General features: G+C 43.6%; 1 protein-coding gene and 1 pseudogene across 4 annotated transcripts in view; both read left to right on the top strand.

Annotated features, from left to right (window-relative positions):
- Positions 1–126: 126 nt before the first annotated feature.
- Itm2a-ps1 (integral membrane protein 2A, pseudogene 1) lies at positions 127–1,493 on the top strand (annotated as a pseudogene).
- Positions 1,494–10,954: 9,461 nt separating this feature from the next.
- Washc4 (WASH complex subunit 4) overlaps positions 10,955–27,218 on the top strand; it is a 52,302-nt gene continuing 36,038 nt past the window's right edge. For 2 of the 4 annotated variants that reach the window (XR_005486803.2, XM_006241205.5), the window contains exons 1-12: positions 10,955–11,104; positions 13,793–13,932; positions 16,542–16,595; positions 16,683–16,748; positions 17,365–17,410; positions 18,265–18,332; positions 21,956–22,038; positions 22,971–23,013; positions 23,410–23,513; positions 24,351–24,471; positions 26,151–26,274; positions 26,369–26,496. Coding sequence is in view for 3 of the 4 variants with exons in the window: in XM_006241205.5 (XP_006241267.1) it covers positions 11,044–11,104; positions 13,793–13,932; positions 16,542–16,595; positions 16,683–16,748; positions 17,365–17,410; positions 18,265–18,332; positions 21,956–22,038; positions 22,971–23,013; positions 23,410–23,513; positions 24,351–24,471; positions 26,151–26,274; positions 26,369–26,496 (1,038 nt within the window). In the remaining variant the exon portion in view is untranslated. Of the gene's footprint in view, positions 11,105–13,792; positions 13,933–16,541; positions 16,596–16,682; positions 16,749–17,364; positions 17,411–18,264; positions 18,333–21,955; positions 22,039–22,970; positions 23,014–23,397; positions 23,514–24,350; positions 24,472–26,150; positions 26,275–26,368; positions 26,497–27,218 lie in introns of those variants that run through there. The other 2 variants (NM_001399772.1, XM_008765293.3) reach the window with 2 other exon arrangements.

The raw sequence follows: 27,218 nt of genomic DNA, 5'->3' as shown, positions 1-27,218 counted from the left end.
GAATGCATGGAGGCCCGAGCTTGCTGCAGCCCGCGGAAGATTAGGGGACAGTAAGTGCTGGCCAAGCAAGCGCGATCCTCTCCTCTTTCTTCCAACCTGCCTTACCACACAGCCCGAAGATTCACCATGGTGAAGATCGCCTTCAGCCCCCACGGCGGTGCAAAAGGAGGAGGCACAGCGAGAGGTCAGCCACACCGTCAGAGCTCAAAGCCTGACTGGCAAAGAGCTCGGACTTGTCCCGTAGGAGGAAGACGGCTCGTCTGGGAAGATGGATGCTTCCTCTCTTAGGCCTCTCATTCATCTCGGCAGGACCGCTTGCTGGCGGAACCTGCATTTATGAGTACTTCATGCCCAAGAGCACCATTTACCACGGTGAGATGTGCGTCCTTGGCTCCGAGGATGCTGTAAATTCCATTCGTGGAGGACAGCCATACTTTCTGCCCATGACTGAGGAGGTTGGTATTCGCGAGGATGACAACATCGCAGTCATTGACGCGCCGGTTCCCAGTTTCTCTCACAGTGATCCTGAGGCAACTATTCAGGACTCTGAGAAGGGAACGACTGCTTGCCTGGACTTGCTTTTGGGAAACTACTATCTGATGCCCCTCAATACTTCCATTGCTATGACTCCAAAGAATCCGGGGGAGCTTTGTGGCAAACGGACAAGTGGCAAGCATTTGCCCCATACTTACGTGGTTCCTGAAGACCTGGTTGCTGTGGAAGAAATTCGCGATGTTAGTAACCTTGGTATTTTTACTTACCGACTTTGCAACAACCGAAAATCCTTCCGCCTTAGACGCAGAGACTTCCTGCTGGGTTTCAGTAAGCGTGCCATTGACAAATGCTGGAAGATTAGGCATGTCCCCCATGAGTTTATCATTGAAACCAAGATCTGTCAAGAGTAAAGAGTGACAGACAAAGAGTGTCCTTGGTGATAAGAAGTCAGAAACTTGCCGTCTGACTTTGATATTGAAATTGATACTCCACTGCTTGTACTGGAAAAGGAAAGAGGGGGAGAAAACTGCTAACCACTGCAAGCGATTGTCCAATTCTAGTTCAGCTGACATTGCTTGTTTATCTTTTCTCTTGAATTTATAGGGTTTAGATTTCAGAAAGCAGCATGAATGTGTCATCTTACCGTCCTGACCATAAAGCCCATTCCTCTGGTGTTATTTAAAGCAATTTCTTAACAAAAATAACTTGACTAGAGCATGCTTTAAATTTAAAACATTTGAAATTTATTCTTGACATTTTTGCGTGAAGCACGTCAAATCTCTTAACCACTCTTTTGTTTTCTCCTGATTTCAGAAGTTACATTTTTTTTTTTTGCATTTCTATCAGGTGCTGTGTAACGAATCTGACTGATATGTGAACAATCTTTTTACCCATGTGATGACTCTCTCTCACTGATACCTGTATTGTGAAATCCACAGAACTGTACGGGTGCTGAATGCTGTAAGGAGCTCTAGTTGTATGAATTCTACAACCCTATAATAAAGTTTACCATATTCAAAAAGAGAAAGAATGTATAGAGATTGTTAAAATAGGATTATAAGTAAGATAAGTTTGCAGAGCACTGAAATACAGAAAATATGTAAAGATGAAAAAAAAAAACAAACAAACCACAGCCTGTTTCCTCAGTTTGTTTTATAATCCAAAGACACTGGCACATGATGGCTTGAGAGGAAGGAGATTCAGGAGGTGAAATGAGTTTGGTGTCACACGGCCTCTGAGTCCTGACTTGAAACACGATAAGGGATCGATGCGCCGGGGAATGAAAGACAAGGGGATCTGAGGCGCCCGAAGCTGGGAAATGACCTTGGACTGATGCTCACGCTTATGCTATAGGATGCACTAAATAACTAGCAGCTATTTGCAGAAGTTCAGGTTGGTTGTAGGTCTCAGCGTCATGGAACGGGGGTAGAAAGACTGTGGGATCCAGAAGGAGTAGATGTCTGCCTCGAACCAGTCAGGATGTGACAGCCTGTGTGAGCTCATACACCTGTGCCAGCATTCACAAGGTCTGCAGAAGATGAAGCCAGCCAAAATCCTAGCATGGACATGGGAAGGGCCCTTGAAATCCTGTTCCTAGCCGAGAAGCTACTGGCAGTTGAGAGCTGCTGAGGGGAAAAGTAAGTCCTCTTCAGGCGTATGGCTCCTGAAAGGCTACCATGTTTTAGTAGGTGGTTCTATAGCCATGTGCATACGGGCCCACTAAGTGGACTCAGCGAACTTTTGAGAGGGGGGGGGCGGGGAGGATGAAATTGAAGCTCAATATAGTCAGATCAGTCAATGCTAATACAACATTTCCTCTCTAAATAATAAGGCTGAGTATTTGCTTTTCAAAATACTACATTTTTTAAATTCGTGTCTCTGTGTGCAGGTGCCTGTGGAGGCCAGAAGAGGGCATTTCATCCCTTGAACCAGAGGTAGTCAGGGCTTTTGTGAGCTGCTGGATATAAGTGCTGGGAATTGAGCTTGGGTCCTCTGGTCGAGCAGCAAGCATCCTTGACCTTGGTGTCATCTCTCGAGCCCCTGGACCTGCATTCCTATGCTTGGCTGTGATATGCCATCATCAAGCTCACAAGGAGACTTGGCCTAGCCACGGAGCTGAGGCGGTAGGCACTCTAAAGGAGGCAGAGCCAAGTTGGGGAGTGCTGAGATTGCGCGCCGAGATGGGATTCCTGCACCTGGATATTTTGGAGACAGCGGGATATTAAAAAGCAAGGTCACTTCGTGTGCTTGGCCCTCCCTGTATAAGAAGGTTCCCTTTCTGCTTGTCTGCCATGTTGGAACATAGCTAGAGAGCCCTCATAGGATGTCAGGGCCATGCTGTTTAGATCTCCCAGACACTAGAGCTGTGAGCCCAAATAAAGCCCAAATAAAGTATTCTGTTTACAGTAGTACAAAATAAACTTAGGCACACTGTAAGACCCAAAGCCACTCCATTTTGCCTGTCATAGATCTCATTGCATATATACATTTTAATAAAGGTCTCTTAGGACAAAAAAAATTGTCATCAGTGACCCAAAATGCCCTCCAACCCCAGTTTTCCTCTTCATTTTTACTGGCAGAGTGTGTAGACCAGACATTTCTGTTGGATCTTGTTTTCTTTGATGCAACGGCTCTCCTGTGGCCCACAGTGATTAGAGAGGGAGGACTAGAGCATATCTCCTGGCGGATTGCGTGACCAAGGCTCCAGCTGCTGTGTGAACTCCTCTGCAGGCACAGGAGTCTCTGTCTCTCATGAACACTCCAGCCAGAGAGATTGAGGCAGGTCATTTCTGGGATGTGCCCATAGAGCTAATTATATTTATTAAAATATATATTCCAAAGAAACTTGATACCTTCTTATTATTTTAAAACTAAAAGCAAGACTGTGTGTACTCTTTAAATAGAGTTTTTTTTTTTAAATCATTCCCAGGGGTTGGGGATTTAGCTCAGTGGTAGAGCGCTTGCCTAGGAAGCACAAGGCCCTGGGTTCGGTCCCCAGCTCCAAAAAAAAGAACCAAAAAAAAAAAATCATTCCCAGCAGCCTTCAGGGCAGTTTCAGGAAGAAATATCTCTGAGTACATTTTAAGCCAATCTCTACAACAAAGGGTTTCACTGAAGATGGAGGTGGAGGGGGGGTAGACAGAGGGGAAAGACAGGGAGAGACAGCAGCCAGCCTGCCATAGGTCACGCTAAGTAGGTGATGGAAAGTCCTGGATTGTTTTCTTTCATTTACTGTTGCATTTATAAAGTAATGAAATGGATAAAGGCAGAAAAACAAGCCATCAAAGGTCCGACAACCCCCCAAGTGTAACAACTCAGTGTTGCCAATTTACATTAAAACCAGAATGAGGGGTTTTGCAAAGAATCCTGTTCTGCCGCTAGGTAAGCAGGAAACAGCGGTAGTAAATCTCAGGCTTGTTGAAGAGGTTGAGACCAGAGATGGCTTTAAATGTGATAATAAGGGAGGTTGTATCAGTAACCTTTGGAAAACATTTTTCTTGCCACCATGCTTGTTTGTTTTTTTTTTTTTAAAGATTTATTTATTTATACACTATAGCTGTCTTCAGACACACCAGAAGAGGGCATTCGATCCCATTGCAGATGGTTGTGGGCCACCATGTGGTTGCTGGGAATTGAACTCAGGACCTCTGGAAGAGCAATCAGTGCTCTTAAACACTGAGCCATCTCTCCAGCCCCGCCACCATGCTTGTAAACAAGGGCTCCATCAGCTCTTGACTGGACAGGTTCTTTAGAAATTCTTTCCCCAGAAGTTTGCATAGCCCTCTGTGCAAACCTTGGAATCTGGCAGAATACTTTGTGATGATTATTATTAGGTGATCATGGGTATAGAACCCTTATGACCTCCTGGCTTTATTAATTTGACTTTTTTTTTTCTTTTGGTAGGGTTGACATAAGACCCTGTGAGGAGCTGTCCGAGGAGCTGTCCTCACAGATGTGAGGAGCTGTCCGAGGAGCTGTCCTCACAGATGTGAGGAGCTGTCCTCACAAACTCCATTACAAGATGGCACCGGCATCCGGCAGAACGCACCTAGTAAAAAGGGCAATACGCAGGCGCCTGGTAACTTCCCTACTCAAAGGGACACGTACGTTTTGGTACATCATCTGGCATAATTGGCAGCGACCAGTCAGAGAGTGACACGTCCTAGGCGAGGATAGTTTCCTATATAAGGGACGGTTATTCCTCACTCGGCGTCTCCGCATTGTAAGCTTATGCTCTCCCTCTCAAGACGCATTAAAGCTTTTCTGCAGTAGGATCCTGTGTGTGCCGCGTCGTTCCTGCTGGCGAGACGTAGCGCGGGACATCTGGTGCCGAAAACCCGGGAAAGACCTCGCCATCGTCAGCACCTTCGGAGATCCCTTGGCAACAAGGAGGATTCAGAACTGCAGGTAGATACGTTCGGAGAGGCAGCCCTCTCTTGGACTTTGGTCTGGGGTTGTCACCGCCTTGGGAAGGATTTGTTGAGGCTACAGTATTTGTCCTGGGAGCCACCCTACTCTTTATGTTCTGTTTTCACCGTTTTTGCTGTTAAAAGGACGATCACAGCAGCTGAAGGCGCGTCTCAGTCTCTCGTATATAAGTGAGCTTCGCGCAGCTCCCTTTTACCTTCGATTTTGACTGTTGAGGAGCAAGGACGCGATAAGGCTGACGTAGATAAGCGGCACCGTCTGGGGAGGCGCGTGTAAGACTCCCGTACATAAGAGAGCAGCGTGTCAGTCTCTACCCTTTCACCTCACGCCTTGTCAGACGGACGTAGATAAGCCACCGGCGTTCCTGGCCCATCATGGGATCTCACAGTCTGTGGTCACGGCCTTGGAAACAGTGTTAAAGCAGAGGGACATCAAACTTGGAGGAAGAACACTTAAAAACTTTGTGAAGGAGGTGGAGAGGGTGGCGCCTTGGTTTGCCTGTTCAGGCTCGTTTACGATTGCCTCATGGAACAAACTTGGAAAAGACCTTGACAGAAAATTGGCGGAAGAGGATCTGCGCCTAGGGACCAAAGCTATATGGAAGCTGGTTAAGAATTGTTTAAAGGATGAAACGTGTAAGGCAGCAGTAGTAGAAGGACAGGCCACTCTCGAGGTAGTCCGGGAAAGTATGTCAGAAACCGAACGTAGTGAGAGGTTGGGCGCGTGCAAGAAAAAGGACGTCCTAAGAAAGAAAAAAGGCCCTCCCGGTAAGTCCGCAGACAAGGGAGCGTTGAAATTTTCAGATTCCAGCACTTCCTCCTCTACACATAAACCAGGAGGGGGAGCCAGCCTATACCCTGTGAAAGAGCTAGAAGCGCTGAACCTCGACAGTTCTGAAAGCTCTGAAAATAAAACCTTAGACTCAGAGGAGGAGGCCGAGCTAGTGCTGTTAGTATTCTTGAAACCGCCGGTATAATTAAAACCACTAGTAAGGTGGCAGATATTTTCCGAAAAATCCAAATTATCCTATTAAATAGAAGATTCCCTGTATACATTACTCATATACAGGCCCATTCTGGACTCCCTGGCCCAATGAGTTCAGAGAATGATTTGGCTGACAAAGCCACAAAAATGATAGCTGTGGCCCTGGCCTCTCCTTTAGAGGCCGCTAAAGCCTTTCATGGCAATTTCCATGTCACCTCAGAAACTTTACGCCGCCGCTTCTCTATAACTAGAAAAGAGGCACGTGATATAGTCACCCAATGCCAACAGTGCTGCCAGTTCCTCCCAGTTCCTCACATCGGGGTCAACCCGAGAGGAATACAACCATTGCAAATCTGGCAAATGAATGTTACTCATAATTCTACTTTTGGAAAATTACAGTATGTGCATGTATCTATAGACACATGTTCTGGCATTCTACATGCCACCCCACTTACAGGAGAAAAAACAACACATGTCATTCAGCACTGCCTTGAAGCATGGAGTGCTTGGGGAAAGCCAAAATGTGTAAAAACTGACAATGGCCCCGTCTACACATCTCAAAAATTCCGTCAGTTTTGTGCTCAGATGCAGGTTACCCACCTGACGGGCCTGGCCTACAACCCTCAAGGACAGGGAATCATAGAGCGTGCTCAGCGGATGCTCAAATCATATTTAAATCTTGATGAAGCTGGACAAACAGTGGCTGAGCGACATTGCTCAGAGCCCAAGAGGACAAAAGAATTAGTCAAATGGAAGGATGTATTGACAAATGAATGGAAAGGCCCAGATCCTGTTTTAATAAGATCCAGGGGAGCTGTCTGTGTTTTTCCACAGGACAATGAAAATCCCATATGGATCCCAGGACGACTTACTCGGAGCATCACAGCAAGTGATCAAGAAGGGACTGGGACTCCTGCACCTCCTCACTCTTCTTCCATGGATGCCAGCAACGGTGCAGGGCGAGCTACGATGGGGAATAATGTCAACCTTTCCACTCCCGATGCCGGTGATGTACCACTAACAGGGATTTAGGGTTGGCCTATTTACCTAAGGATCCACAGGTTGAACAACTAAAAGAAAATAGGACTATTCCCCTTAAGGGCAGCCTTTGTTTTGGTATATTCAACAAAACATCTTTTGATCTCCCTTGCATTATGTTATGTAATCAATCTTCTGCTTGGTTAAGGGAGGCCACATGGGGAACTGGTGAGGAGGACATTGTGGCTAACGCCACAGTTCTCTATGGTGGTGGCCTTACATTGCGTTAATGGTAGCTGCACTGATCTTACGCCCATGGCGATGCTACTTGGAGGAAAGGGCGAAAAGGGACGGTTGTCATTTTCCTGGACGGGGAACATCAAACCTGCTGCCTCTGTCTGGACAGCTACTCATATAAAATACCGCATGCCTCGCTTTATCCCGATCCCTGTTGATACCCCGGGGACCATGACCTTATTTAGAGGAAAAAGAGATTTTGGTACTTCTGCAATTATTGCTGGCATTATTGCTACGACAGCAGTCGCTGCCTCAGTTACTGCCTCGGCATTGGCCTTATCAAATTCAGTACAGACAACCCAAACTATCAATGATTTATCGGCCACCGTCTCTGTGGCTCGGGACAGACAGGCCTCGGCCAATACTCAGATATAGGGAGGCCTTATGCTTGTCAACCAACATATAGATCTGGTCCGAGAGCAATTAGACATTCTATGGCAACTGGCCCAGCTTGGCTTGAGCAAAAACTCCCAGGCCTTTGTGTCACCTCCATATAATATGACAAATTTACCCGAGCTGCTAATCTAAGAGTCTTTCACAGCATCTGTTAAAGAATTGGACCTCGGAGTTTGAACAGACACTTCGAGAGCTGAGAGTGACCATCATTCAAGTAAATTCTACCCGACTGGACCTGTCTTTGATGGAGGGATTGTCGTCCTGGATCACCTCAGCAGTCTCTTATTTCAAGGAATGGGTGGGAGTGGGACTTTTTGGAGTGATCCTCTGCTGTGGATTAGTGTTACTCCTCTGGTTGCTTTGCAAATTGAGATCTCAAACAAGAAAGGACAAAGTAGTGATCGCCCAGGCGCTTGTAGCCCTTGAACAAGGAGCGTCAGCCGATATCTGGTTGACCATGCTCAAGCAACAGGTCGCCGGCTGGACAGCTCTTGCACTCCTAGAACCTCGGTTCATTGCACAGGATTAGAGTGTCCGGCTTGAGCAGCCCATGAGGGGTGACGAGCTTAGCATCGCACAGGGAAGTTCTACCAAATACGCTCCCTGGAAGGCATGTCATATTACATGAGGGTTTCTGCCCCAGTTTTCCCTCCCTCGAAAAATGGCAGTGCGACGGGTCGGGAGTGCCCTGGGTCCCAACAACAGCCTAAGGGTATCTCTCTTGTACAGGTTCGCCAACTTTGTACGAGGATATGACCTCTGTCTTCACCCTCCTATATCTGGGTGTCCTGTTTGCTTAAAAAAACAGAAAGGGGGGAGATGTGAGGAGCTGTCCGAGGAGCTGTCCTCACAGATGTGAGGAGCTGTCCTCACAAACTCCATTACAAGATGGCACCGGCATCCGGCAGAACGCACCTAGTAAAAAGGGCAATACGCAGGCGCCTGGTAACTTCCCTACTCAAAGGGACACGTACGTTTTGGTACATCATCTGGCATAATTGGCAGCGACCAGTCAGAGAGTGACACGTCCTAGGCGAGGATAGTTTCCTATATAAGGGACGGTTATTCCTCACTTGGCATCTCCGCATTGTAAGCTTATGCTCTCCCTCTCAAGACGCATTAAAGCTTTTCTGCAGTAGGATCCTGTGTGTGCCGCGTCGTTCCTGCTGGTGAGACGTAGCGCGGGACAAGACCCTATTTTATTTTAACGTTTTATTTGTCTATATACAACTCAGGGTATGCACGTGGAGGTCAGAAGGCAACTTTCAGGAGTCAGTCCCAGGGATTGAACTCAGGTTATTGGGCTCGGCGGCAAGCATCTTTACCTGCTAGGCCATCCTACCCTTTCGGAACTCCATTTTGATCCTGACAACTTTTGCACTTTATCTACAAGTTGAAAGCCATTTAAAAATAAGATTAATTCAACCTCTGGCTGATTTAGAGCAAGAAGATGAGAAACAGAAGACATGCCATGGTACCCGGCCTGGCGTAAGTGAGTCAAATCCCTATTTACTAAGCCATGAATCTCATACAGGGTGGGAAGCAGGGTTTTTGGAGTGAAGTACCCAGAATTCAGTTGTGGATTCAATGATGCTTATTAGATGCCCATGTAAAGTTCCCACATGGAGAGCTTTTGGGGCTGCCTTTTAGGAATTTGGCAGGGGTTTGACGTTGGGCTAGGACTGGGATGTAGGCTCAAGAGGAATACAGCTGAGGACTGTGTTCTTTGTATCTTGATGGGTCTGGTTAAGACCCTCAATACAGTAGTCATGGGACCTTTGTTAATGCTCTGTTTGTTCCTGGACTACTTTGCTCATGCCTTAGGACCATTTTCTTTGTATGTACCTAGAATCCCTCAGATTGGTTGGAAAGCGTGCTTAAGTGAAGAAAGGCTCATCCCTGCGGTCAAGACTGATTCTGGGACCTTTGTTATCAGCTCAGTGAGCTCTTTTTCTCTCGTGGGCTGGGTTTAGTCTTGTGATAGTGTGATCCGGAAGCTGCTAACAGCTACCAGACAGAACCGGAAGCAGGGTGCCAGAACAGTGCTCGCTACACAAACCAGAAGTTCCATCCTGAAGCCAGAGGCACATGAAGTCCAGTCGTGTTTGTCACCTGGCACCGTAACAATCACTTTTGTTAGGAAAAAAAAAGACTTTGGAAATTTCTTTACAATGCTGGGCACAGTGGCACATTTTCTGTAATCCCAGCACTTAGTAAAGCTCTTTACGAAGTAAAGATGCTCATTTGTGGCTCGGATCTGTAGATGTGTCCCTCCGAAGCCTTGCCACAGGCCCCTGGAGCAGCAGGGCCGTTTGGGTATGATAATGAGATCTTGTCTCAAAATAAAACCAAGTCCAAACCTCAACATCTCAGAACACGCTCTTCAAGAGAACATTCTACATTGATTTTTTTGGTACTTTATAATACAAATAACTTAAAAAACTCAGCTTGAAAGAGACTCAGTTAATAGACGCAAGAGAAACTCAAGTCGCTTTGTTTTTATGAGGACCTACTCTTTTCCAAGCAACCCAGTCTTATTTAAGATTTGAATTCTTCCCATGCATTTACAAACACATGAGCATGTTTACATTGATCATAGATGTAACAGCAAATATGCATTGTTCTAAAATGCCTCTTACTCGGTTTCTTTTTTTTAAATTCCATTTGAGACCTATTTCATTTTGTAGCTTTCTAGGAGTTCAAAGTATGGTTGTCTTAAATTTTATATTATTACTTTTTTTGATGATATTTAGACTGCTTCGTAGCAGTACTTACTAAAAACCGCTCTGATATAAAGCTTTTTTTTTTTTTTTTTTGTAAATTTTAGGATAAATGGAGAACTCTGGGCAACACAGTTCCCATCCCACTTTCTTAAAAGCAAGGAAAGGAAGAACAGTGATCTATGTAAAGCAAACCCAGTAGTGAGATTGCTTGATGGCGTTCTTAAAGTTATTACTCTTTTGCACACATAGGTCTTTTTTCAACAAATAATCCGCACAGGAAGTGCAGGGGGATCAAGGGATCGCGCTGGTAAAGACAAAAAGGGAGCTGGTGAGAAAGGTATCTTGGTCCAAGGGTAGTGTCCTGGTGAAGGACCCGTCTTTGCGTTGGGTCCCACCCGGTTATTTTCGTTCTTTCCAGGTGAGACTGAGGGAGTAACCTCCTAGGATATGAAAAAAGAGCCTGGAGAAACCGAATGTGCCCTGAGAACAGTGGCGAATGGCAATGGGGTGGGGAAGGATGCAGGACTCCAGCAGCAGCCGTCACTATGGCGGCCGCGCCGGGTGCAGGCGGACGACTCGCTTTCCCAGTGACTCCCGCGGTCCGCAGGGCCGAGAGTCCACTGGCTCTGGTGCGCGGGGGCGGGGCCGAGGCCGGAAGTCACGTGCGGTGACAGCGGCTGGGGTGAGGCCCGCGTCGCGGCGGTGACTGCTCGGGGCTGTGTCTGTGGGAGGTTCCGCGGCGATGGCCGTGGACACTCTGTCACCCGACTGGGACTTCGACCGCGTGGACGACGGCTCTCAGAGTAAGCCTCAGCGTCGGGCGCGGAGGGCCGGGTGGCGCTGCGGATGGAGGACGGCGCGGTGGGGCGCCGCGCTGCGCAGCCGCCCTCTCGGGACCCTCCCGCGGGGTGGGACTGGGGTGCGCGGCGCTGCGTGACCGTGGGGTCGCGTCTGGCCCCGCACTCGCACCCGGCGTCCCTCCCGGTAGCGGTGACGGGCCAGCGGCGCCGCACCGTGGGGCGCGCCGCGAGAGGCCAGCCTCCCGGGTTGCGCATCCCGTCCCAGGCTTTGCGCCAGAAAACTGCTCAGCCTTCAGTTCTAGAAGAGTCTGGGTTCCGGTTTCGGTTTCCTGTTTTTCTTTGCTTCTCAAGCCAACTTTTGAAGTTTGGGTTCACGTTCTTAGAACCACAGAAGATAGCGAAAAACAGCTCTTCCTGGCCTTAAAAAAAAAAAAAAAATCAATCAACCCAAGAAGATCTTATCCCTTCTCGGCCCTTCATTGATTTTTATATAGGAAGTTTATTGATTTTTATATAGCTGAAAGGGTTTTAAATCTATTTTATCTTTTTATTTTTAATCAGATCTGTTTCACAGTTGCTTTATGAAGTCAAGTCCGATTTTGTTTAAGAACACTTCCAACCCTCAAAGCCTCATAGTTTGTTTTCAGCAAAATGTTCAAGCCAAACTAATTATGTTAGAGAGACTCCGGGGGTTGATTTGTTTCCTTTTTCTTTTTCTCCTGTGTGATAGAAGAGAAATTGGGACGAGTTGTTTGCGAATTTTCTAAATGCATACTTTCCCACCAAAGTGGGAATGTCTTTAGAGTGGCATTATGAATTATTTTACAAAGACACTGTAACGTGTACAGATTTCTATGTACTCGGGTTTTATTTGCCTCTACATTTAGATGAGCGATGTTGTTCGAGGTGCTAGGCAGGTTTTAGGAAACATTTCTTAAGGTAATACACACACACACACACACACACACACACACACACACACACCCCAGCCTCTTTTGTATTTTTGGTTTTAAAGTGAACTGCATTTAGTCAGGTGTTAACTCCACACCCCCTTCTCGAGCGAAGGTCCCTACTTTAGCATCTGACCAAAGGTGGAATGAAGGTACATTGGGTTCCAGCTTTAAGTGGAATGATCAGACAGGCAGGCGGTTTTTAGATGCTCAGGACTGGTGATAGGAGGGGAAATAGGACGTGGGTGAGGACACTAAACATAAAGAAGGTGTGTATGGAAATGTCATTGTGAAAACTCCCAACGTCGTATACTAACTTTAAAAAGTAGAAAACTACACTTCCAGGAAATGCAGTTCGTTGGAGGGGGGAGCATGGTATGCAGGGAGGGTATTAGTTCTTAGTCTTGTTCTTTAACTTTTATGAGTTCACAGCGATTTGCTATCTTACTGGCAAGGAATTAGTGTTTCTGTTGTTTGACCTGGATCTAACCAGGTGATCTATTAGCATGTATTTCTGGTATAGTCCTTAAGAACCCGTTTGCTGGTCAAAGGATGCTTTCCCATGTAATAGAGTAAGAATATTAAGACGGGTTGTTAGTGGTAGGTAAGAGATCTCTCCCTGTGCCTGGTTTTCATTCATTTTGGGGCTGGGAATCGTATCTAGACTTAATTGTTTTCCAAAATTATCTAAACGAGTGGTATAATGAGACAGGAATCAATGCCCCCGATTCACAGCTTCTAGGACAGATGTCTGTATTTCATACAGTGTGACTCAGAATACACTTTATTACAGCTCCACACTTCAGATTTGAAGGAAAAAGCATTTTTTTTGGAAGACAAAGACTGAATAAGTTATACACATGGGTAAAAGAAATGAATTGGAATTGAACGTTTGGAATAAGTAATTCTTAGGTATAAGATGAAATATTTTTTTAATTTCAGTGAATAGGCAAATGAGAAATCCAGCTTTTTCAAGTGGCTCAAAGCTTAAGTCTATTAATATATAAATAATTCTGTAAGTTCCCAGCTTTCTTTTCTTTAATATTGTTTTATTTTTCATGTGTGCACAGTGCCTACAGAGCCTGAAGGTGGTATTGGATCCCCTGGCCTAGGGTTAACTGCCACATGGGTGCTGGGAACTGAACCCCAGCCCTCTGGAAGAGCAGCCAGTGCTCTTAGTGGACAAGCTCTCTCTCTCCAGCCCCCTTCAGCCAGCCATTAGTTTTATCTGACTTTTATATCTTGATTATAATAGCTAAATAATTAAACAGATAAAGCATTTGGTAAGCTGGGCATTACTGAAAAGATAATATGATGTAGCAGGTTGAAAAACCTCCATGTAAAAGGATTTGGATGTATTCCCAACATTTTACTGTGTATAGATTTAGCCAGCCTTTTAAAGTTTGTTCCGTAACAACACAGTTTGTACCTGCTCCTGTAGTTGATTGTTTATGCAACAGAGCTGCGTGTGACTCAATGATAGTGTAATATCGGGGCCTTGAGGTGTCTGAGGCATGGTTAGAAGCCCCAGATCCTAAGGTAAGGGGCTGCAGCCTTTCAAGTACTTGCACATTTTTGGAGAAAACTCAAAGCTGAATGACTTTTTAACTTTGGAACTTCATTTCCAAGAAGTGAGGCATTCCACAGTAATAATTAACAGTTTTACTGCAGTTTTTGAGACTACCTGAAACTATTCTGCCATTCGTTACTTGTAATTGTAACACTCTGTTTTAAACTTTAGAAATTCATGCTGAAGTGCAGCTTAAGAACTATGGGAAATTTCTGGAGGAGTATACATCTCAGCTGAGAAGAATTGAGGACGCCCTGGATGATTTGGTTGGAGATGTTTGGGATTTCAATCTTGATCCTATAGCATTAAAGGTCTGAATTTATTTCATTAAAATATATATGTATATTTATTTATTTTAGGGCACACTGCCTCTTGTGTTAAAAGTACACAGTATGTTTTCATTTAAAATCTAAGAGTGAATGAAATTGGTAACTACCCCCATTAAGCTACACAGTTTTTAAAATTTGTTTTCTGAAAGAATGACAAAAGCTCAAAACATAAAAACACAAACTCCAGTCATTTAGCCAGTCCATTGTTTTTTTTATGTTCAAGAAAATGCCAGTGGCTAGATGGAGCATACTGACTGTGTTTCTCTTTATTGTGGTTATTTTACACCTAGTCAAATATACATATTTTTAAGGATGTCTCCTTGAATCTTTCTGAATTACAGAGCTCATTCACCTCATTTTCAAATAAAGATATAAAATATTTCTGTTATTTACCAAAAGTACCTTTGAATGCCTTGAATGAACTTGGGGGGCTCTTGATGTGGGAATGCTTTTTTTTCTTATGATGGGGTTATTTTGTGTAGCTTTGACTGTCCTGAAACTCATTCTGTAGACCAGGCTGGCCTCAAACACAGAGATCAGCCTGTGTCTGCCTCCCAAGCACTGGGACTAAAGGTGTGCCACCCTTCCGGAGTGGGAATGCCTTTTCACTGTGTGTAAATAAGACCCTTTGAGGCACTGGTCCGACACTAGTGATAGATAATATAGACTGAGCACTCCTGTGCTACTCACCGCCCTGAAGTGTACATTAGCTTTTTTTTTGAGGTGTAACTCATAGACATCACAGTTCCCTTTTTTGGTGTGTGTTTTGGGACATGGTTTCACTTGATAGCCCTTCTGGCCGGGGGGCTCACTATATAACCCAGCTGCCTCAAACTCACAGCAGTCCTTCAACGTCTTGAGTACGAGGTACAGGTGGGAGCCGTAATGCTTGGCTTTAGTTTACCCATGTGTATTGTACAACTGGGTGGTTTTTAAAAAGTGTATTCACAGAATTCATTGTCCATTACCATCATCCATTTTCAAACATTTTCACCACCTAAAAAGGAAATCCTGTACCTAAGTTAAGTCACTGCCCTCCCTTCCCCACCCGCTACAAGAATCCCCTAGTCACAGGCCACTTGTCAGTTTACTGTATGTCTCTGTGCATTTGTCTCCGTTAGATGGTTTTGTATAAGTGAGATCATGTGGTATGCAAGCATCCGTGCCTGGTGTTTGACTTAACCGTGTTTTCAAAGCTCCTCTGTGGTATAGCCAGTGTTAATACATGCACATTTTTTTTTAGATTGATGAATGTGTTCCATTATATGGAACCCTCACGCCACGTAGTTATCTATTCACTGGTGGGTAGACATTTAGGATTTCCACTTTTGGCTATTGGAAATTATACTGCTTATGTGTCTCAAGTTTTTATGTAGACACACTGTCATGTTGTGCGCGCACACACACCACACACACACACACACACACACACACACACACACACACACTTAGAAGTAGAAGTATTGAGTCTTCTGGTAACTATGCATAACTTTTTGAGGATTTTATTCACACATAATTTGGTATGGCTTATGTGGAGAGAGTACAACCTGTTGGAGTCAGTCCTTTTTTTCCGTATGGGTTCTGGGTATTGAACTCATATCCTCTGGCTTGGTGGCAAGTGCCTTTTCCCATTGAGCCATTTTACTGGCCCCTTTCTCATCTCCCAGACTGTTTCTGGATGTGACTGCACTTTTTTACAGCCCTAACAGTAACGTATGGGAGTTTGACTTTCTCTGCATTATTGTGAACATTTGTCATCTGTCTTTTCAGTCATAGCCATCCTCGTGACTGTGACATGATTCCTCTTGGTTTTGTAAGAGGATGAAATTGTCTCAGCTTTCCTCTTCTAACAGTAGACGCTTTCAACACTCTTTACATTTTATCCTCATGTGCAGCCCTGTCCCTCCCCACTTACTCTGGGACCTGTCTTTAGTCCTTTATCAGGCAGTTATTTTGTGTTCCTGTTCTGCAAGAGTCAGAGACTCACATAGATCTCTAGAAATTACAAGGGAAATGAGAGAAGGTATTTTTAACTTATGTGTATACTTTATTGTTAGTATGTAACTAAAAGAAAAGTCCATTTTTCATGGAATAGAAAATTAATTTTAGGTGATAATCAGGAAAGCTTTATGTGCAAGGTAGAAGTGAATCTGACTTAGATGATAAAAATGCCACACTGTATTTTGTTTCTGAGTATTGAGTTGATTCTTTTCTTCAGTGTTCTGCTTTGTAATAACTCCAGTTTGACTCTTGTTAGAATAGTTTGTTAAATGTATGTTTACATAACAACTTCCAAAATGATCGAGTTCGCTGTTAGTATTTTCTTGGTGTTTTCACACCATTGGCCACCTTGTGTCCTTGAGCATGGCTAGAAGCATTAGAGAGAATTGTGTTGTGTTGAAGGTGTCTCTCCTGAGCGTATTGTGCTCTCCTTACTCTTTTGAGATTATCTTAAACATAATAGTTGAGTGACTGATGGCAGTGCTGAATGTAGGGTCTAACGCAAGCTCCAGTGTAACTCATTTAATCGCATGTATTTAAAATCGAGTGGTTTTTTTTAAGTTAACTGTTCTTCCTCCTTGTTTCTGTAGCTTCTTCCATATGAGCAGTCTTCCCTTTTAGAACTCATAAAGACTGAAAACAAGGTATGTGGCCCTGAACCTAAGTGCAGTTAGGAACCGATCTCTGTCACTGGTTACAACGCACTCTTTCCTGTTCCCACCTCTAACCAGGTCCTCAACAAAGTCATCACTGTTTATGCTGCACTCTGTTGTGAGATCAAGAAATTAAAACATGAGGTAATTGTCTACATTCTTGAAGATCATTTAAAAGTAGGTGTAGGCTTAAGTGTGTGTGGTGTAGTACTACTGACCACTGAGTGACCCACTTAAATAGTAATGCTGTCAGCCCTAGTGGCAGGGGCTACATACTGTGTACACATTCACTGAGTACTATGTGCGTTGTTGAGGCTGAGATGACAAGTAAGGCAGGCGAGGAAGAGGTGAAGAAACTGGGGCGTCAGCCCGTGTCACTGGTGGTCTGCACGCTTCCAGAGTGCACAGCTGTACCTGCTGCATGGGACTTTCTTATGTGTTTGGAGCCACTGAACCTGGGTGGACATTAGTGGCTTCACCATTTCTCCTCTCCCTTTTTATATTCTGTAGCTGTTGACTGAACTAGTGGGAAGATGTGGGGACTGAAGGTGGTCAGGTGACCAAGTAAAGGCTGAAGAGGGAGGCGGAGCTTCCAGGGTTAGCACTTGCCTTTGTTACTTTAAAGAGAGGCTGAATCTATTCCAAAGCTGGTGTTTTTGAATTTTGCAGAAATTTATCTGTAAATGATATAATGTCATGTTATTAGAGAATAAGAATTTGAAAGCAACCTTTTAAATTATTTTAATTTCCTTTAAAACAGGCTGAAACTAAGTTTTACAATGGTCTCCTGTTTTATGGTGAAGGAGGTAAGTCGAAATTTTAGAATTGCACTTGTTGCTCCCTCTTAAGAAACCGAAGTGAGGGGCTGGGGATTTAGCTCAGTGGTAGAGCGCTTGCCTAGGAAGCGCAAGGCCCTGGGTTCGGTCCCCAGCTCCGAAAAAAAGAACCAAAAAAAAAAAAAAAAAAAAAAAAAAAAAAGAAACCGAAGTGAACAGAAAGCTAACAGACGATTATAGAACTCACATGAGTGTAGAGTGTATAAACAGCCATAACATTTAAATAGTTTATGTGCGTGTGCATGTGTACATACGTGTGTGTGTGTCTGCGTGTCTGTGTCTGTGTCTGTGTGAGCATGTGCACACAGCTCACAGAGCCACCCTGTGGGTGCTGTGAACCTAATTCTGGAAGAGCAGCCAAGTTCTCTCAGCTGCTGAGCCATCTCCAGCCGCTAACGTTCAGTTCCTTGTTGTTCACCGGTTTGGTTAAACAAGTGAAGAACGGGGTTGGGGATTTAGCTCAGTGGTAGAGCACTTGCCTAGCAAGCGCAAGGCCCTGGGTTCGGTCCCCAGCTCCGAAAAAAAAAAAAAAAAAAACAACAAATGAAGAACGGAATGGTAAGGCAGCAGCACCTTCTTCAGGATGATGGATGGTGCTTCGCCAGCGACGAAGTCCTGTGTGGACCCGAGCTTTGGGGTCCGCTTGGCAGTGGGACGTGGCTGGTTGAAGGTGTACACTGTTCAGGACTTGTCATTTTCTCTCAGTGAAAAGTCCAGTGTTTTCAGTACTGTGCGCTAGTGAAGGAATAAGGAATGTCACCCTTTGTCTTGGTCGCTGAGTTGAAATGAAAAGCCTGAAGTAAAATCGATGCTTCTTTTTAAAGCTGCAGATTCCAGCATGGCGGAAGGTGACTGCCAAATCCAAATGGGGAGGTTCGTTTCCTTCTTACAGGTAATTCCTTTTTTTTTTTTTTTTCTCTATCTCTTTAAGGTAGCTGATTTTTACTATCTCTCAAACTATTTATTTACTTATTTGAGACAGGGTCTTACTAGGGAGCCTTGGCTGTCTTGTAGGCTATGCTGGCCTCAAGCTTGTGAGAGATTTCACTGCCTCAGCCTCTTCACATCCTGGGATTGAAGCGTGCACCGCATTCATCAAAATTACACATAATTTAAAGGTTCTGGAACCTTCAAGTGCTGAGGACCTGTGCATCTGAGAGTGAACCATTGACTTAGCATGATGGTATAGTCGTAGGAGATCATAACTCCTGAACGATTTATAAGGGGTTTTAGGGGAATAAAGTATTAAGAGATGTGAACAATTCAAAAATTGTTTTAATATATTATATTTTTATATATAACTTGTATAATTTCATTCATGGACAATTTATAATCTTTTTTTTTTAAACTTAAAAAATGTTTTTTGGGGGGACTGGAGAAATAGCTCAGTCATTAAGAACACTGGATTGGGGTTTAATTCCCAGAACCCATCCACATGGTGGCTCACAACGGTCTATAATATAACTCTGTTTCCAAGAGATCCATCCAATGCTCTCTTCTGGTTTGGGCACCAGGCACTCTTTAGTGTACAGGCATACATGCAAATAAGACCCATACACATAGAAAGTAAAATAAACACTTTTTAGAATGTTGGTTTTGTGTGGTAGAGGTAGGTGCCTCGTTGGTTAAAAGCATGCACTGATTCTGCAGAGGATCCTAGTTCAGGTACTCACACCCTTATCTGGGGCTCATAGCTACATGGAACTTCACCTCTAGGGAGCCAGTGTCTGTGGTCTCCATGAGCACCTGCACACACATGTGCACATACACACAGGCACACGCATGAAAATGAAACTAGACTTTTTTGAATTAATTTGTTGTAATAAACTACACGCGCGCGCGCGCACACACACACACACACACACACACGCGCGCGCACACATGACTGATCACACAGGAATTGGAAAGCTGGAAGAACAAAATCGTGAAGACTTGCAGAAGAAGCAGGTCACATTTCCTAATGGGTGGACAAAAGAGAAATGATTATGTTGTGAGATGGAATCTGGCAGCTTAGGGAGATAGTCTTCATGTAACTAGCACTCACACCTCTGAGGACGCGGCCTTGGTTGGATGCAACTACCTCTGGAAAGCAGTTTGAGGTTAGGTGTAGAGCGCTGAAAGACGCGGTCCAGCTCTCTGCTGCGAACTGCTGCTGTGGGGGTGGACTAGATGATTATCTGATGGGAACAGCGAGAGACTGGGAAGGACGGCCTGTGCTGCCTTCCCGTCACAGTGTCAGAACCTGACGGGAAGTCTGCTGCAAAGGAAGGCAGGCTGTGAGGAAATGTGGTTTAACAAGTCAGTGCATGTGAGTTCTTCCTTTTAGTTTCATTAAATTTTGTATTTCTGTTGTACGGATGATGTTCTGTATTTGGTATGTGTAATAATTGAGCTCTTGACCATTGTGCCGCAGTCCTCTAGGGACTACTGATTCAAGTTCCCAGAGTCTAGCAAACATGACCTTTTCCTGTCTGTTCCTTGGTGTAGAGGTACAGTCCGCTTCCTCTGGCTGGCCTCTCTGTTTTGTTCATTTAGTCTTCAGCTTTTAAAGAAGTGTAAATGGCACTGATGTATATTTACATATATAACTCATAATGGAACAGTTAGATAGTGAGGTCACTACAGGTAAAACAAGCTAACATGCCCGTCATGTCACGTAGATGCTTATTTTACTTGTATTGGCAAAGCTTCGATGATAGGAAGCTGCGATATTATGTATGTAGTACATAATCATGTACAAAGGCTATTATATATATAGATTGAGAATCACTAGTGTGAAGTGCTGCAAGACCTAAAATCCTTTGAACACTAATAAAGCATCACCAGTGGAGAATTCTAAACCCCTGTAGTAATTACCTATGGACTATATGTATAAATGAGTTTTATGTTTAGATTTCTTCCCACTCCTGGTTAAGATATCACCTGTGTGCAGATATTCTTGGAGAAAACTCTAGTCTGAAGTACTTAGGATAGCAATACCATGCCATCCTCTCTGTCTGACAGTAACATGGCTCCCCTGCCTATGTTTCAGCTCACTTTCTGAATGTATCTTTACCTTCGTTCAAGCTTTTGGTGTTGTTGGTTTCCTTGCATTCCTGTAAGACCTCAGGCAGCCATGTTCTGTATGACAGTGTCTGATGCACAGTATGTGTGTGAGATCGCCTTGTTTAGTTGCACCCCAGCTATGCTGATTGACCAAGAACACAGTGTCTTTAAGAGAGTGCTGTGAACTCATGATGCTCCTCAGGTATCTATGGGAAAGCAGCAAATCGATGCATGGGTTTTTTTTGTTTTTTGTTTTTTTTTCCACCTGACAATCTTTTAATTGATTTTTTTTTCTATTTCTGTCTCATGAAGTCTTTCTGAATCTGCACTGATTTCTGCTTTTCTGTCATGCTTTCTGTTTTTTATTTTCCTGTTATCATTTAGCCTTCAGACGTTTAGTAACAAATGTAAAACAAGCGGTTTGAAATTACAGTCTGCTAGGTAGCACATTCAAGATGCCCGTATTGCAGTCCTCCCAGATTAAAACCTGAGTGAGGATCACAAGTTCAAGACTAGTTTGGGCTATGTAGCAAAAAATCTGTGGGAAAAAACTCTTTAAGTTTAAAGACTTTAAATTGTGTTTAGGTCTCCTTAACAGCTGGGTAAAAGTTTACTATCCAGAGATCATCTAATGTATTTTATAAAGTGTGTGTGTGTGTGTGTGTGTGTGTGTGTGTGTGTGTGTGTGTGTGTGTTAGAAATTGCTCTTGTTGGTGGAGAGCAACACATAAAAAGAAATGAAAATTAATTTTCAGAGCTTGCAGTTTATAATAGATGCAGGTTTAATAAGGTTTTAAGTATTTTAGATGGAAATTTGTTCTGTAAGGTTAAAAGTTGAGAACTTTAAAAAACATTTTCAGAAAGTCTAAGTATGGTAGATCTGAATTAATGATTATTGATCAACATTCTTGGGGTGATATGCACTTGGTATGTGCCAAGCTATGTATACGTAATTAAAGATAACAAATGAACCAAGTGGTGGTGGTTAAGTACAAGGAAGGCAGAGGCAGGGGGAAATGTCTGAGTTTGAGGCTAGCTGGTCTACAGAGTGAGTTCCAGGAAAGCCATGGCTATACAGAGACCCTGTTTTAAGAAAACAAAAGACAAGATGACAAGGAAAGTGATTCCGAGTGACGTGTGGAGATTGCGTTCTGTCTCTGTTACACTTGTAGGCTGGCAGCCATTTTCACTCTTTGGATCTTAATTCACTTACAGGAAACGGATGACCGGCCCTGCCATTTAGAAGCTGCATGAGTGACTGAAACATTAGACTCAGAAATAGTGAAATCAGGGGTAGCAGAGGGAGGAATGAGGCAGGAGGGGAGAGAAGTGTTGATTGCTTGAGGGATTCTGAGCTCTGGTTGCTGGGTAATTAGAACTTTGGTTGTCTTACAGCATCTGGTCCAAATATTTGGATACTGAGCAAGCCGCCTTGTGATGGAATGTAATGTACTGGCCTTGTCATTTCAGGAACTGTCCTGCTTCGTGACGAGGTGCTACGAGGTGGTGATGAGTGTCATCCATCAGCTGGCCGCCCTGTACATCAGCAACAAGTAATGCCCTGTGGGAGGAGACTGTTCCGTAAAGCAGGGCCAGGACTGTGCGGACCATGATTATTAGAAATAGCTTATTATCGATTTACTCAGTGTATATGCTAGGGCGTTTAGATGCTGCTGGAGGTTTGTGTTCCTTCTCTAATGTGTGTATTTAGAGATGAGCGAGATTCAGTTTTCACCAAGTTTATGAACCTGATTTTGTCTGAATGAGAAGGTTGGCAAAAAAGTTTTCAAGCAGTTTCGTCATAGAAAAAGCTGATGCAGAATTAATCATGCACAGTGTTTTTTGTCCCCCTGTGTACGCTAGAGTTGTCTGTTTTTGAAGTTATGGACCTTTTCATGAATAGGATAGGACATAAAGCGGAAGTCTGTGTGGCTCATTGTTGTGGTATGGCCCTGGGGGTTTGATGCCTTGCTTCTCAGTGAGAGTAAGAACTGAAGAACCAGTCTGACATGGTTTTTTTTTTTTTTTTTTTTTTTTTTTTTTTTTTAGTTCTTTTTTTCGGAGCTGGGGACCGAACCCAGGGCCTTGCGCTCGCTAGGCAAGCGCTCTACCACTGAGCTAAATCACCAGCCCCTGACATGTTCTTACGGGGCTTTCCCCAGAGCCAGTTTGACAGAGTAAAAGACGGTAGTTGATAATTGGGACAGTCCAATACCTCATTAATTTTCTTCCCTCTACCTTTATGCCAGGGCACATTGTTTAGGTTTAAAAAGTAAGGGTACTCATTGGCCAGTTGTCAGATCTTCAACCCATGAGTAGAGCGAGCACAGGGTGGGTGGTCCAGCCTCTGTCCTGCTTGTGCCTTCCTTGTGCCTTCTAAGACGTTATGCTTCTGTATTTATTTCTTGAGTTTAGATTGAACTGTGACCAAAAATGCTTTTTTTTTTTAAAAAAAAAACAAAACTTGGGTGTTATTTTATTATAGGACAGGACCCAAAATTATAGAGACAACTGGAGTTCACTTTCAGGTAAAAGTTAATTTTTCTATTTTACATAGGGATTTGACTGATTAGGACATACACTAATACTAGCCCCCCCCCACCCCCCAACCCCTGCTGTCTGAGAGCCATCACTTGCTGTGATCTGGCACTCAGACTTTTTCCCAGTAGTGTTCCACTGCAGATTTTCTGTTGTCAGTAAACAGGTCTGTACTGTGACAACTAAGGAGGAAATATTAGGCAAAATATATATGATGTAGGCTGGTAGTGCTGGTAGTGCCATTTGAGGGTCAGAGCTGTATCTTAATAAACCAACTGATGCCTCCTTTCACTTGTTTAATATTTAACCCAGTGTGTTTTACTTTAAAGTTCACATGAGACTTCTAACTAGTGACTAAATGATAATCATTAAAGGTTTTTTGACAGACTATGTATGAACACTTGGGAGAACTGCTAACAGTTTTACTTACCCTGGATGAAATTATTGACAATCATGTCACTCTGAAGGACCACTGGACTATGTACAAAAGGTATGCCAACCAAAATGTTTTTAACAATTTTACTTTGTGCAGATGATGTGCTGGTTTTGGTAAAAATTAAAATACTCATTATTCCGACTCTTTAAAGACCCAGAGATCTATACTGGAAAGGATTCATGTCCAATATTTACTTTTACGTTGTGTGTCTGTGTGTGTGTGTGTGTGTGTGTCTGTCTGTCTGTCTGTCTTCATGTGTGTCAGCACATGGGCATGGGTACCTAGAGAGGCCAGAAGAGGGGTTGGATCCCCAGGAGCCAGGTCATGGGCTGTTGTGGGTGCTGGGAAGCAGCCTCAGGTTTCCTCTGTAAGCACTGAAGTGTTTATTTCTCTGGCCCTGTCTTGGACAGTGTTTTCATGAACACAGTCAGCCCCATTTGTAGATAGGTTTTTGTTCTCAAAGTGTTGCAGCATGGTTATGATTTGTTCTTTTCTCTGGATTCTGTTCAAGTGAAAATTTGTGCTTTGCATTTTATTAAACACCCTGAAACAGTCTTTTACATTTTCATTCAGCTTATAAATAGTCACTAAATGTTTGGTATATACAGAGCAACAGGCAGTTGAATTTAAGGTGGTGAAAAGAAGGATCACCATTTTATTAGGACTGCATTCATATTTGCTATGTGAAGAGCTAAGTAAGAATAATGCATACAATTTTTTTGGGGAGTATTTTTTTTTCTTTTTTTCGGAGCTGGGGACCAAACCCAGGGCCTTGCGCTTCCTAGGCAAGCGCTCTACCACTGAGCTAAATCCCCAACCCCTTGGGGAGTACTTTTAACTTTTAAGAATTTGTTAGATAGATGAAAGATCTTTCTTTACATTTTGTTCAAGGTTGCTGAAATCTGTCCATCACAACCCTTCAAAATTTGGGATTCAGGAAGAAAGATTAAAGCCTTTTGAGAAGTTCTTGCTGAAGCTGGAAGGGCAGTTGCTTGATGGAATGATATTCCAGGTAAGTGGAGCTGTGCCACATGGCAGCATATGTGTTCTTAGAGGTTGGTGCAGCTCAGAACTACATAGGACACTTTTGTAGAATACTTTTGAATTTCTCTTCTTTAAAAAGAAAAGTCACTATTAGTATATTAAAGCACAACTCAATATCTAATAATAAACAAAATGAAAAGTTACTTTAAACGAGGGCTTTAAAATTAAACTGCAAAAATACACAATTGAGTCAGGCATGGTGGTATATACCCTTATATACCATCACACAGGAGGCTGTACAAGACTAAGGCCAGCCTCTGGCACAAAGTGAGTTCTAGGTCACCTTGAGATACACAATGAGATCCTGTCTCAAAAGAAAATAAAGACAAAAATTTAAGGATTTCAAAGTCTGAGGTGTAATCATTTGCATTAAATATTGTTTTAGGTTTTTAAGATTGACTTTAAAATGTCTGAAGGGCTGGGGATGTCGTCTAGTAGTAGAATACTCATTTCCTTGGCATGCTCAGGGTCCTAAATTTAATCTCCAAACGTGTAAGGAACAAATCAGAACCTAAGTAAACTAAAGAAAAGCTTAGTTCTTCCTGCATCGGTGGTGCTGATTTAGATGTAAGCAGATAGGGTGCCTTCTAAGTGAAAATGAACTAAAACCAGTTAAAAACATTCCTCGTCCCTTGCTGTCTTGATAGTGCAAAAGCAGTCCATTACAGATCACCACAGGCCATCATCACAGATAGACCCTCACAGTACTGACTGGGGAGTGTCCTGCCAGAAATCCATTTCATTCCACTCCGTCTGCTTCACAGCTACTTTCGGTTTTATATTACCAATGTAGTTATTTTAGCAATTTTTTCTTTGCACATTTCTACACATACAGTATGCGAGGGGCTGGGCATTGTGACCATGCCCATTGTCTCCTAGCACTTGGAAAGGTCTCACAGGATTATCTTAAATATGAGGACAGCTTGGACTACAGACTGAGACCCTGCCCAAGAAGGGAGACACACACACACACACACACACACACACACACACACACACACACACACGCACGCATCCTCCTAAAGAGTGGCACTCTTTGAAACAGGATGTTGCATGTGGAGAGATGACTGACTCAACAGTCAAGAGTGCTGCCTTGCAGAGGTCCTGGGTTTGACTCCCAGCACCTACATGGTGGTTCACAGTCATCTGCAACTCCAGTTTCAAGGTATCTGACACCCTCTTCTGGCCTCTGTAGGCAGTGCATTCATGCGATGCAGAGACTTCATACATGTAGGCAAAACACTCAAACATAAAATTTTAAAATGATTTCAGCTGGGAGTGGTCGAACACAGTGTTAGTCCCAGCATTTGGGAGGCAGAGGCAGGCAGATGTCTGCGTTTGAGGTCATCCTGGTCTACATAATGGCCTACATGCACCCTTTCTCAAAAAAACAAAACAAAGCCCTGCTTTCCAGTGTGAGCAGTGATTCCGTCCATTCAGCTCCAAGCTTTGTGTGTCTCTTCATTTGGGGTCTGAGTGCCGTATAACTGTTGCTCATTAAGTACATGACATGTTTGGTCAAAGGACACGAGAGCCAGGTTTGGTAGTTAAACTTGTTAAAGTGAGTACAGAAGTGTTTCACTTTACCAAGTGTTTGATAGCTTGTTACTGAGAGTCTGAATTTCTGTTCAAATGTTTGCTTTGTAGGCTTGTATTGAACAACAGTTTGATTCTCTCAACGGAGGGATATCTGTGTCGAAAAATAGCACTTTTGCAGAAGAGTTCGCACATAGCATTCGCTCAATTTTTGCCAACGTGGAAGCCAAGCTCGGTAATGCACATTTTGTTTGACCTATTTATCAAGTTTATGTTTCCTTAAGGATTCAACAATTTTGTGTTCCATTTTCGTGTTGTTCCTTTATCAGGCGAACCTTCTGAAATTGACCAGAGAGACAAGTATGTTGGCATTTGTGGGCTCTTTGTACTGCACTTTCAGATTTTTCGAACTGTTGATAAAAAGTTTTATAAGTCTTTATTGGACATTTGTAAGAAGGTAAGAACTTGAAACTTATTTTCAGTTTGTGATGTAAATTTTAATAAAGCTAGATGTTTAAAAGTGCTAATATAAAAAGTTTATTAAAAAGAGAATAAGTTACTTTTTATGAAATGTAAGTGTGTTAAAAAAGAAGATCGGGCTGGGGAGGTGGTCATGGTTAGTGCTCGCCATCCATTGTGAGTCCTGGAAACCAGGTTCCCAGAACTTACGTAATGTCACTCGCACATGGCAGCCCGCCTTTAAGTCCAGTAATACATACTTAGCACACGTTAGATCGTCTGACTTCTGATGCTAGCTAGCATGTGTCAGAGAACAATGAAGACACCCAGTGTCAACCACGAGCTTCACTGCACACGTGCTCACATACCTGTACTCACACATGAAAAGGCGTACATGTACATAACACACACATACATGCAAAAATAAAAGCAACAGTAGGGTTTTAAAGTACAAACATTCTTGAAATGGGCAAATATGTTAAAGGAAGTGTGGTGGGTGTCCTTAGTGTGTATGTGCGCGTGTGTGTTCTTAGTGTGGGTGCGCGTGCACATTGACTTTGTTTTATTGCTGAGACAGGGTCTGGCTGTGCAGTGCAGACCAGCCTCAGTCTCAGCCGTCCTCTGCCTTAGTTTCCTGAGTGGTGGCATTGCAGGAGGGCACCCGTGCCCTGTCACATTAACATCCTGTCAGTACTATTACCATGACCTCGCCTCCTCCTT

The sequence above is a fragment of the Rattus norvegicus genome, chromosome 7, assembly GCF_036323735.1.
Source record: "Rattus norvegicus strain BN/NHsdMcwi chromosome 7, GRCr8, whole genome shotgun sequence".
Lineage (NCBI taxonomy): Eukaryota > Metazoa > Chordata > Mammalia > Rodentia > Muridae > Rattus > Rattus norvegicus.
Note: the sequence above shows the minus strand (reverse complement) of the source record. Positions and strands in the feature narration are given on the sequence as shown.